The sequence below is a fragment of the Cuculus canorus genome, chromosome 2, assembly GCF_017976375.1.
Source record: "Cuculus canorus isolate bCucCan1 chromosome 2, bCucCan1.pri, whole genome shotgun sequence".
NCBI lineage: Eukaryota > Metazoa > Chordata > Aves > Cuculiformes > Cuculidae > Cuculus > Cuculus canorus.
Genome location: NC_071402.1, coordinates 75347982 through 75360189, shown reverse-complemented (window position 1 = coordinate 75360189; position 12208 = coordinate 75347982). Strand labels below are relative to the sequence as shown.

General features: G+C 35.4%; 1 protein-coding gene across 1 annotated transcript in view; it reads right to left on the bottom strand.

The window, feature by feature from the left end:
• Positions 1–12208, bottom strand: part of ADCY2 (adenylate cyclase 2) — a 230750-nt gene that overhangs the window by 56399 nt on the left and 162143 nt on the right. Inside the window, exons 14-15 of the mRNA XM_054060772.1 lie at positions 9796–9893; positions 3406–3490 (exon numbers count right to left, since the gene is read on the bottom strand). Coding sequence (XP_053916747.1) covers positions 3406–3490; positions 9796–9893 — 183 coding nt within the window. The remainder of the gene's footprint in view (positions 1–3405; positions 3491–9795; positions 9894–12208) is intronic.

The following is a 12208-nucleotide window of genomic DNA, read 5'->3' as shown; positions in this document are numbered from 1 at the left end:
GTGTTGGACTGGGCTGCAACACTGTTGAACAGTAAAATCAACTAATAATAAACTCAGAGTGCAAGAGTGAGCATAAATCACTTCTTACAACATTGTAATTAAATTCCACTAGCGCTAGTAATTTTAGCATTGCAGTCTGGAATTTCTTTTCATTTACCAATTAAATGAGAACATAGAAGCTTGTTCAATGTTGGTTTTTTTTGTGTGATGTACTTTGCAGTGGGGACACCCGTTTATATTTGGTGAAGACTGAGTGGGCAAGGTGTTGAAGCATTTGGGCTAGTGCGCAGTGCAGTGGCAGCCAGGTGTCCTAACCTGAACTCATTTTGATGTCTTTGCCAGCACTACAGGTCCCACTCTATAAATTTTATAAGTGTCATGTAAATATTTGACTGCTACTGCAAGTTTATGTACCAGGTGCAGGAGCCCAGGTTGGTGGCGGTGCCTACAGGAGCCAGGGCTGCCCTATGCCAGACACAGATGGTTTCAGTCAGCTCCAACAGACCCACTGCAGGGCACAGTCAAGGCCCTCAGCCGTGAGTGGGCACCTTGGGGAAAGCCTGGGTCAGGAAAGACAGAAAATGTTGGACAGAGAGATGAAGAAGGAACAAGAGAGGTGAGAACAGCAGAGGGAACACCACGGTTGCAAGGAAGAAGAGGAGGAAGAGGAGGTGCTCCATGCTGGAGCATATGTCCTCGCTGCAGTCCATGGAGGACCCATGTCAGAGCAGGTGGATGTTCCTGAAGGAACTGCAGTCTGTGGGAAACCCATGCTGCAGCAAGGGCGAAGTGTAAGGGAAGGAGAAGCAGAGAGAAACACCTGTGTGCTGACTACCCTTTACCTCACCTTGTGCTGCCTCAGGGGAAGTAGAGGAGACTGGAAAGAAGGAGGGAATCTGAATTTGGAAAAGGGGGAAGCAATGGTGTGGCTTTCATGTTTCCTTTTGCTTCTTACTACCCTAATCTTTTTTAATTGGCAATAAATTAAATTAATTATCCCCAAATTTAGTCCACTTTTTCTATGATAGCATTTGGTAAGTGTTCTTCCTGCCTTTATCTCAACACATGAGCATCCTGATCCTACCTTCCTCCCCCACCTTGCTGAGGGCATAGAATGAATGAGCAGCTGGGTGGGTATCTGGCTCATAACCAAGTGTAACCCTCCACATGTCATGTATCAGGGTCAGTAAAGCCCAACAAATTATCTTGTTTGTGGATTTTTAGAAGAGAGATATTTTGAGATTTAAAACTAATTATGTGCAGGTGTGTATATACACAAGTACGTCCACATTTACTACGCACATTCTGTAAGGGAATCTAAAATGTGTCCCTTTAGAAATAGAGGGGGGTAGACCTCACACTGGTAACTCCCTCACCCCAACCAAACCCAAATGGGATTAGGATGATAAAGTTGGATTTTGGTTTATATCGACACTATAGTGTTCAAACCCAGATATTGATAGTCTGAGAATTTCAGGCATTTCCTTCTAGAAAGAGAGCATTTATAATTATGGGTCACATACTACAACGGAAATGTTATCAAAACATAACATAGAATGGTCACTGTGGTTAAAGCTACGAAACGATACTTGCATTTTGATATGAAGGAAGAAATCTTAGGGAGAGGACAGGAAAGATAAAACTACTGTCTCTTTTGCTAGCTGCCTCTCATCCATCACCTTACAGAACTACATCCATGCTTGTGAAGGAAAGACAGCATTTCATCAACTATGGTTGCAACTTATTTGCTGAAAGGCTTCTTAGCAACATAGCTTCTGCATTAGAGCAGCTGAACTCATAAAGACATAGACATAAATAGCTCCTCTTCAAGCTATTTAGGTTAGAACACAACATTTCATAAGTAAGTCAACAGAAAAGCAATAATTGGTCTCCATTTTGGGGAAATATTTATAGTATGTACAAGATGTAGGACAACCAGCACTGAAAGTAGGTGTTAGATATTATTCAAGTGGTATGACTCCTTAACTCTGACTGGGGATATTTGCTTAGCTATCCTTTTAAATGCAGAAAAGTATGCTTGTATTCCTCCTAGGAAATATTAATAATGAAAACCACCAGGAGAGTGTCAGGAGGGTCCCAGAACTTCTTGATACCATTTCACTGGCATCTCTTTTTCCTACAAGACAATGGCTGGCTTTATCCTGAATGATTTTTATTTTTTTTTTAATCTGCTTATTCAACACTAGTACTCTGATTCCATCATTTTAGTCTTATGTCAATAACAAACAGCAATCAAGCATGATATTACAGGAGAACTAATGTTTGCTGTTAAGTAATAGCAATACCTCTAGGACCTCATTCTAAGGATTTAAAATATTTAAAAATGCTGTTGCATTATAGCTCAGATTAACTCCTGAGCAGTGGCAGCATTCCTGTCTTATTGGAAAGACCACTGAAATGTAGGCTACTTTTTCTTAAAAGCACGTCCTAGTTAATCACAAGCTTCACAAGGGAAGAGGGAGAAATTATGAAATCCCTCTTCCTCTGTTTCTTGCTTCAACTGCCTTGCCACCTTTCCTTACTGATTTACTGCATAATGATGTAATTGGCATTCCCATGTGCATGTTTTCATTTTTTATAATTTTTTTTCTCTCAGCCTTCTCTATGGGAGCTTGTGGAAAAATGCAAATACAGATAAGGAGAAGTGTGGACTAAGGGACAAGTATACAGATAGTTTTATTCTAGATAATATGACAAATTCAAATTGCATTCACTTTCTAACAAAACCTGAAATAACTTGTTCTAGATAGAGTTATATGTTGAATCTATTTGAGAATAACTGAACAGAGGACGATACTACTTGTGAACTACATTGAGAAACCCTTAAAGTTTCGCCCAAATCCTGAATTAAATGAAATTCTCAAATTCAACATATTATTAAGTTCACTAATAGGCATTACAATAAAACATGGACCACTCAACGGCAAAATTAGAATGTTACTGTAAAATTTTTATATATAAAATTAAACTGTCATGAAATATTCTCTAAACTCAGAAAATGGTCTTACACAATACTTAACCAAATATGCAGTCCGACAAATTAAAGCACTCATGAGTCACATCCTATAAGCACAATAGCAAAAATTTTGAAAACAAAATCAATAAAACAATAATGCAAACCTCTCACAGGATCCAGCTTCATGTGGGAAATAAAATATCGATGTAGATACAGATAGCTATTGCAGTGGCATTTTCTGTTTTTCAGACAAATGAGGACATTTTACGGTCAGCTAATATAGACAAAACAATGTTCTCAGAAGCCTGAGCGTGCAAGCCTTTCTCATTTAACTGGTACTCTACGAAGGCAGAGTGACTTGGCAAAATCAGAACATATTATTTAAAAGAAATCATTAACTACTGGGTTACATTTCCTTGAATACCTACCAAAAGCTGTCCAGCAAAGCAGATAAACAAAATGAAGGATAGCAAGAGAAATGCAGTCCCAAATGAAATTCCAAGAATAGATGTTCTACAACAAATAAGAATGCAGGTATTAATATCTCCGTTACACACATGTAGCATGACTCTTCTTAGTGTGTAATACCGATGACAGGAAAATTACCATGTGCATGGTGCAACTTCCAAACATCAGTAGTATGGAACACCACTTCTGATCCTACCAGAATTATAAGACTTTTCCCTGCCATCTTCTCAACTCAGGAATGATTGAAATTGCTTTAGTTCTGACTTTGCAAAACTATTACCATGAGAAAATAATAATTTTCACAGAAATAATTGAAGTGACAGAATGCATTAACCGCAGCAACACTTTGTTTTGCTTTTAGTTTAGAAAGCAAGAAGAAGATCTTGTATTAAAGAAGATCCTTATTGCTTCATTTTTATGCTGTTGATCTTAAAATAATTTCAGTCTAATAGATACACAAAATAAAATTGTTGGTAGAGCACATTCCTCCTTAAGGTAGGGAAAGCAATAGCATGGGGCAATTATTTCCATTGTTGTGGCTAGAAACTGTGATATCTGTGATGCTGCAGTTTCTCAGTCAGCACGGGCCTTACTATGGTGACTACTGTTTCATGAATGGATAGGGATTCCATATCTCTGAAAATTTCCACTTTATATCAAATTTGACTGTCTGGCCAGTAGGTTTTGAAAGACCAGAAGACAAGATGGGAAGAAAAACTAAACACCATGAAGAAAAGAAAAAACTACAACAGAATTTGAATGAAAAAATTGAATAATCTATAGTCTTCCTGAAACCCTCCTTGCTTAGTGTTCCAGCTCATCCTGGTTTTGTGCATTGTAAATAGGAAAGTCTAGCCAAAACAGCATCACTGGATACTCGGTAAACAGAAACAAGGATGCAGAAACAATCTGGGCATGCATTCATTCTGCATATGTGGAAATCTCTCAATATGAATACCACAGTAGAATATAATTGCTCCATCAGGCACCATGCAAGAGCTACTTAGTACAGCTGCCTAGGGAAGAATGCAGTAGGATTATATTTAATGATTGCCAAGAAGAGTTCAGGAGCTCTGGATCAACTGAGTTGTTTAAGCAAGGGAACTAGATGACATCCTAAACTCCCTCACCTAAGCATCTGCTTTCAGTTTTAATCGCAGGTTTAACATTTTTACAGAATTAAAAAGTATCTCTAAATTCCTTTATGCATCAGCAAATATCCAATTTTATCAAACCGTGTACACTAGAAATATTGGTACGACATTTTAGAATAAGTTTTAGAACTCTTCCCACAAAACCATAATAAACATTACTAATTAATAATAGCATACATCTCTGTTCTTTAGAGATGCCTCCTTAATTCAAATATGTACTGCTTAGAAAGTACAAGACTAAAGATTTCAGAGCAGAACTCTACGGATAAATTCCTTTAAATTACATACAAATATTGGAAAACATTTTGATCTGTGTTAACAAGAGTGTTCTAGAAGCTATCTTCAGGAAAGAACAAAAAAAAGCATTAATGTCAGAAATCAATTTTATGCCACATTGCTGCCATTAAAAGCATTTTGGAGAATAATTTATGAGCTTTCCTGCCAATCATTCAGAGAACCTCTTATATGCTAAGTATTCATCAGATTTTACGTTGACGTGAACAGCTGATGAAAAACAAACAACTGACAATTCACAACATATATTAATCTTGAAATAATGTTTCTCTTAGAAGTTATTAGAAAATAATTATTGCTTATGCTCTCCAAGGATTTCTTATAGAGACTGAGACAGTAAATTGTACATCAGCATGTGCAATGCTGCATTCGCTACTCTTAGGAATTGAAAATCTAGTAAGCAACAGAAGAGATGAAAGAAAAAGTATATAATTAACAGGCTTGTTTTTCATATGTGCATAAACATTTTCAATCATGTACGTCCTTCAATAAGATTCAAGAAATCATTCCTGCATTTCAAACTATTGCTATCCTTTCTATAACATGAAGGAAACAAAAAAAGTAGCCTTCACAACTTAAAAAAATGAATAGCCTTATGACTAAAGTTTGAAGTGTAAGAAGAAATGAAGATATTTGTAAAAGAAACTGCAGAGCAAGAGAAATAAAATTAACATGGCATAAGAAGAGCTTATGCAAAGAGTACTTAATCATGTGGGCCACAGGCAAGAACAAAAGGTCTTTGTGGCTGTTTTACATGATCAATGATGTTATGGGGGTGGCACAAGAAAAATAATTACATAGCAAGGTGAAAAAGATTCTGATTAACAGGGCAAAGAGAAAAGGACTGAGGATAAGGAAAAGGAAAAGTGGTATCTTAGAATCCAGATTTGAGTGGTGGACACAGAGGAAAAAAAGTTGTAACCTTTTTGCTCCTCACAATCCCTTCTTTTCTGGGAACAGCAGGACTTCTGTTTCAGTTAAGCTAAGCTGAAACAGTTTCATGCTGCTCCTAGGCAGAAAGAAGTGGACTGAAAGTGCTATAATGGGAAGGAAGAATACTAAACATTAAGTGCCACCATAAACAAGCCTCATTTGAGGTAACAACCATATGAAAGCCATAACACTTTTGTTTTGTTTTGTTTTTGGTGACTGGATCATTACAAAAGCTGTACAGGTCTTTACTGTGTCAAGTCATCAAATGCACTGCACAAGTGACCAAATGAACTATATTGACAGATCCAGGCAAACTATTTTGTCAAAAGAGCACCTGGCATCCGTAAAGCCAGCTAACTTTTTACCTGCCCCTTCTTACGCTTCAAGGAGTGATCTAATTTCTGAAAGGTCTTCTTTCTGCTACAGTGCTGCACATGGAGCCCTGACAGGACAAGCCTTGTCAATAACCAACAGAGGGGCAGAGTTTAAAATTAAGGAAACAATATGAGAACTTCCCAGGCTTCAGATAGTTCCAAGTCTAATTTATGATCTTGGCCATCGTTTTCATATTTTTCTTTTTTTGAAAGAAAATAATTCATTTGAATAATTCATTTGTTATCAGATGGTGTGAGATTAGAAAAAATTGTATTTATATACTTATATGTCATGTTGGCAACATTTTAACTGAAAAATAAAAAAGTGTTACGAAGATATAGATACTGAAAAACTGAAAAGATAATGTATTCTTTCTACACTTTTGTAACTTTTAGGAAAATATATGACTCACAGCACATGTCCCTTAATGGGATATAGAAAACTTCCCTCGCTTGCCACATAATTAACATTCATGTTTTGAACTATTTGATTGCAAATTCTCTTGAGGTGATAAAATCATAATGAAGTAATTACAAATGAGAACTATACAAGGCAATATTAAATTCATACTTTTTTTGGTATCTAATTGTAGCTATTTCTTTCTTAATTTAACTGATGCTTTCCCTAAGCCACTCATGGATTCAATGGCTAACTTTATGGCAGTTTCAGTGTCAAGAAAAATCCTTCAAGTATTATAACTCCACTTATTTATTTTTTTTACATCACATACAGCAGACAAATAGGTAGTAATAGTGGTTTTCATTCTTTTAAGTTTTTTTGTATTCTACATGCCTGCTCTCAGACAAAGTATTTCCGTAATACTTTTTCTATGAAGGAATTCAGCTGTCCCTGAAAATACCATGTTAAGGCCTCCTAGCCACCTTTGATGGGTGGCTTAACAACCAAGACAGTTGTTAAGTTGGCATGACTCAGGACAAAAAGACAATTTCTTGAACATAGCTGCCTCAGAGAGTGAAGACTGGGAAAAACCTTACATGTATCCCAAAACAAATCCCTTACGGGAATACTACAAGATCTAACTTCTGTTCAATAGGAATATACTTTCAGCAGTTCATCAGTTTGTATTTCAAAAAACCCCACTACCAATTCCATGTTAGTTCATTGGTTCCCTAAATAAAGAATGTAGGGTTCTTGTGAGTTACTAGAGATACTTCTGTCAGTTGGTAAACCACAAATGCTAGAAGACCACTGAAGGCCTGTTCTGAAGTAATGTAATGATCAAGGTTTGCTGCATCTTTAATGTCACAATAAAGACCTACCCCTCATGATACATTTCACCCCAAGATATTGTTTACTTCATTAAATTTATATTTACCACTTTGTGTAAAGTTTATTATGAAAACACCACATAAGTTAAAAAAATAGATTAATAGATTATTTCAGCCTTTAAATCGATGGCTTATGATCTTGGAGATATTACTTGGAACTTGCTGGATGTTATTCACCATCAAATATCTCCAAATCTACTTTAAAGCAGCAGGTGGTGTGCCTGCATGGAAATCAATGATATTACACTGCTGCAAAAGCAGATTAATGGAATAGTGAATCAATAAAACCCAATGACAGACATAGTTTATCTCCCTGTCTTCATTAGACCACCATTCAAAAATCCTGTAGAATTTTTGGAAGAAAACAAAAAGGCTAGATAGGATTTTAAACTAAACTATAATTTCTTTATTTCTTTATTTTTCTTGCTGGGAAGCAGTAATATTTGCATACTCCAGCACTGGAGTATGTTCAATTCATGCTACATTTGTGATTAATACATACACTGTTGATTTTTCAACTTTTTTTTTTTTAATTTGCAATTCTCCTAGTTTTCCAGAAAATATGCAGATGCCTGTGTATTTCTGTCTTCCAGCCCTTTAATTAATACATGACCCCCTTGAGGCAGAATACCGTTCATGTTGGCAATATCTGATTTTACACTCTTGTTACAATTTAAAATGGAGCCATATAAAATGACCAAAAGATAATTTACATTTGGGTAATGGAAATGCTAAATCAGATGTGTCTTTTACTCTGATGTTAGAAAAAGATCATGTAATATAAGCATATGCTTTTACAAGTTGGAGGACACTTCCATTAGTTGAATACAGCTCCCTAGAGTTCACTGTTTTAACGTGTCTGATATATTTTAAAGAGCTGCACAATTGGTTTAAGAGATATAATGATGCAGTAGAATGAGCATCTTACCAGATATAAGATATGTGATAAATCTAGATTCATTTTCATGACTGAAATCAAAACATAAGAATAGATTCCTAAATCATGCTGCTGGAACTAGTTAGATTCAAGTTTGGAACCACAAATTTCCCAGAATTAATTCCCATACTAATCAAAATACAGTATAAGCTTGTAAAGTAGACTCAGTATGCAAAATGACAATTAGTCATGAGTCTAAATTTCATTTTTTTCAATAGTAATGCCCAAAGTCAGAGTCTAAATTTCATTTTTTTCAATAGTAATGCCCAAAGTCAGACTGAACCATGCGCAGTATACTCCTGAACCCTTGGAAAAGTATCCCTTTGCGGCTTGTGTCTCCATGATAGAAAATAACTGGGAAAGCCTTAACAAAGAAAAATATTTAATGTGTGAAAAGAAGTCCATAAAACTTTATACGTTATAAAAGAAGTCTGCAGTAAGTCAATTTATAATGACCTAACAATTCCTTCTGGCTTTGAATGAAGATGTAAGAACTACAGCACAAAACCAAATGATCAACTCAGTTTATAAATACTACTTCTGAAAGCACTGCACAGTAGAAAAGACTATGAGCGAATAAATATTGCATCACAGGGAATATAAAGTGTTGGCTTTGGAAACAATTGCTATAAAACTAAATATCAACTTTCCACTATGTAAACAATCAACAGCAAAATTACATTTGAAGAAGTCTAACAGAATAAAGTTTATCTATTTATTGGAACATTCTTCCATTTTTCTCAGCCTTTCTAGAATATGCAGATAGAAAGATAGCTGATTTATATGCACAAATATAAATTAGCTAATAATATATAATCTTTGATAAAAATAATTTTCCAGTAATTTATTATAATATTTAAAAATTAGTTTTAAGAAGAGACATTTCATGAATATTAATGCTCTGTTTGCAGGATGAATAAAGCAGTATTATCACAATGATATGTTAAATACATTTATTTAATCACAGTCCCAATTTTGCAATCCATGTTGTCCCACTTCAACATCCCATTGTCACACTTACATGTAATTTTAATTGCTCAAATTTATAGCTTGTATTACTTCTTTATATACATATAGATTTCACCCCTGTCATCATCACGTTTTTAAATGCAAAGAGAAAAACTAAATATTACTAAAGAATTGACACTAATGCTTGGCATCACATTATTGACAGTGTTTAAAATTAAAGAAATAAAGAAGCATAACTTTGAAAATGGGCTGAAATCCTCAACACCCTCTGTTCAGTTTAATTTCCATGAACTGACCTCTGTAATCTGACAATTCCAAAATTTTTAACTTGTACATTTTTAGCTTTTACATTGATGGGCAAATGCATTTAGGAATGAATACATGTTAAATACCACTTACTTTGGCAATACAAGAATCTGCACAACAAAAATGCAGAAGAATATGAGACAGGCACAAGTCACATAATACTTAAATGCAGGCAGAGTAGTTGCTCGATACTAGAAGGAAGAAAAGCAAATGTTAAAAACACAATTTCCAAAGTAGATATGTTATCACCCAAATGAAATTCCAGGTTAAAGATGCAGATATGTGTAGGCAATCCTTAGCAACAGTTAACTTCCTGTTGTTTAGTGACTTCCACATCCACTCACACAGGGCTAGGGATTATCAGGCATAGTATTAAAACCTTTTACTTCTTGAAAACCAGATTAAGTAGTCATGTCTACTGGTTTTGTCTTGTTCCTCTACACAACAGGACTATCTTGAATTCATCATAAACATTTTAATTAAAAAACAAAAAAGTGAAAACATTTTTTTTAAAAATACTGTTAGGAATGGCCAACCATTCTTAGCTGGTTCCCAGTTTCTTTTTCATTAATTCCCCAAACTGATTTTCATTTATTAATAAATACTGAATGGGCTGAAAATGCTATAATAAAACATAACAGTCATTTAAACAGGGAACTTCTGAGAACACAAATCAGTAAAGTGTAAACTGTGCTACAACTGTCTATAAATGCTGTATTTCCAGCAGCACAGCTAGCAGTCACAATGATGTTTACTGGGGCTATCTTATTACTTCAATTAAAATGTTTTATGTCTGTGTTACAAGGCCTTATAAATCCACTGATATTACTAAACACCTGATATTCTTAGGAGAGAGTTAATTTCATCTGTTTTGTCATGAAAGAAATCTATGTATGAATGTCTAATTAGCCTGTCTAAAGATATATGAATTAAACAATGAAATATTTATCAGAATTGTTCTGCTATTTGGGATAGATATGTCTAGATTGAAACCAATTAAGTACTCAAAGGAAAATTATCTAAGTAGTGGGCCTATTAAACTTACTTACCCTATCAAAGTTTTTTCAAAGGGTTAAGAGTTTAAGATTTGACTGTTAAAAGAAAATGTACCAAAGATGATTTTCACAAAGTGCTCAAAATGCAAACCTCATAAAATAGAAAATGGATGAGATGTGCTTTTTAACTGCAAGCACACAGCTGTGTCTTTGTGCTTAGAGTCGAGTTCTACCCTTGAAACTAGTGCACCAAACTTTACATGAACATGTAGAAATTGAGTTTAGCAACCCAACAGGTTTTTTGTGCTATTGAATTGTGTGACAAATTAAAAGCAATTCTTAACACATACCTATCTAAATTTCAAGGCACTAATACAACTTTGCTCAACGGGTTTGCAGGAAGTTTTGTTCCTCCACCTGACGAGTATGTTTGTTGTACCTTAATTGTCTTGTCCAACAATTCTGGACCTTGAGCTACTTTAAAATCTCAAAAAATTCTAACCCACTTCTAAATTCATTTCAGTGTTTCACAATTCTCCAGATATTTCTGAATGAAAGCAGGCAACTCACTCCTTAGGTTAAATACCTTTTTTGCTTTATTACTATGCTGTACGTTCAGGTCCTACAGAGCCTGATAAGCTCCTGTTCAAATCAAAGGCAGGCTTCTTACTGGGTTCTTGAAAGTCAAGACTGGACTGGTGAATGATTAAAAGGCAGTAAAGAAAGATATTAAAAAGCTGTGTCTGGAAAGAACAATCAGTTCTTTGCCATTCCATAGCATTCTACAGCCTAAAACAGATTAGATTCCTAGAGAGAGCACCTACACAGCCAAGTAACTTAGCTCCCTGGATTGCTCCCTGATTGTCTGAAGTGCACATAGGATTACTTTCTCTCAATTTCTCTTTCAGAATTTATCAGTCAGTACCATCCACATTTAAATCTCAATGTGCTCCTATGCACACTTTTGATCCACTCAGTGTAACCTCTAACACTATGCATGAGGCCATAACAGGTCTAGCTTCTTTCTCACACAATCTCTAAGCAGTCTCAACAAGCCCTGAAACTTTTGTCACACAAATGCATCGGCAAGGGCATACAACACGTGCCTTTGGCAGCTGGCCATAAGAACACTATTCTGATGAGCTGTGAAAGAATCTGAAAATTAGTTCAGATGCTTTGAACTGAAAGACAAAAAATAATTAAAAATGTATTTACAAAAATAAATAAATACGTATTTGACCACCATATGGGACCACAATCACCTGTGCTACACAGTATGAACGTAGTATAGTAATAGTTCCTCTACCGTGTTCTCATCAAGTTCACTTATTTATACAGTCAGTTGTGGCAAAACCTACCTCTTATTTCCCTGAAGGACAACGTAACTGTTCAGCTATCAGCTACCCTATGCTTATGAGAAAGCAGACAGAGGCAACTCTCCAGTCTTCCTGCTGAAGCTGTGTCAGTATGTAGAAACACATTCAAGCTCTACAAGGCCATAAAACAAAGAA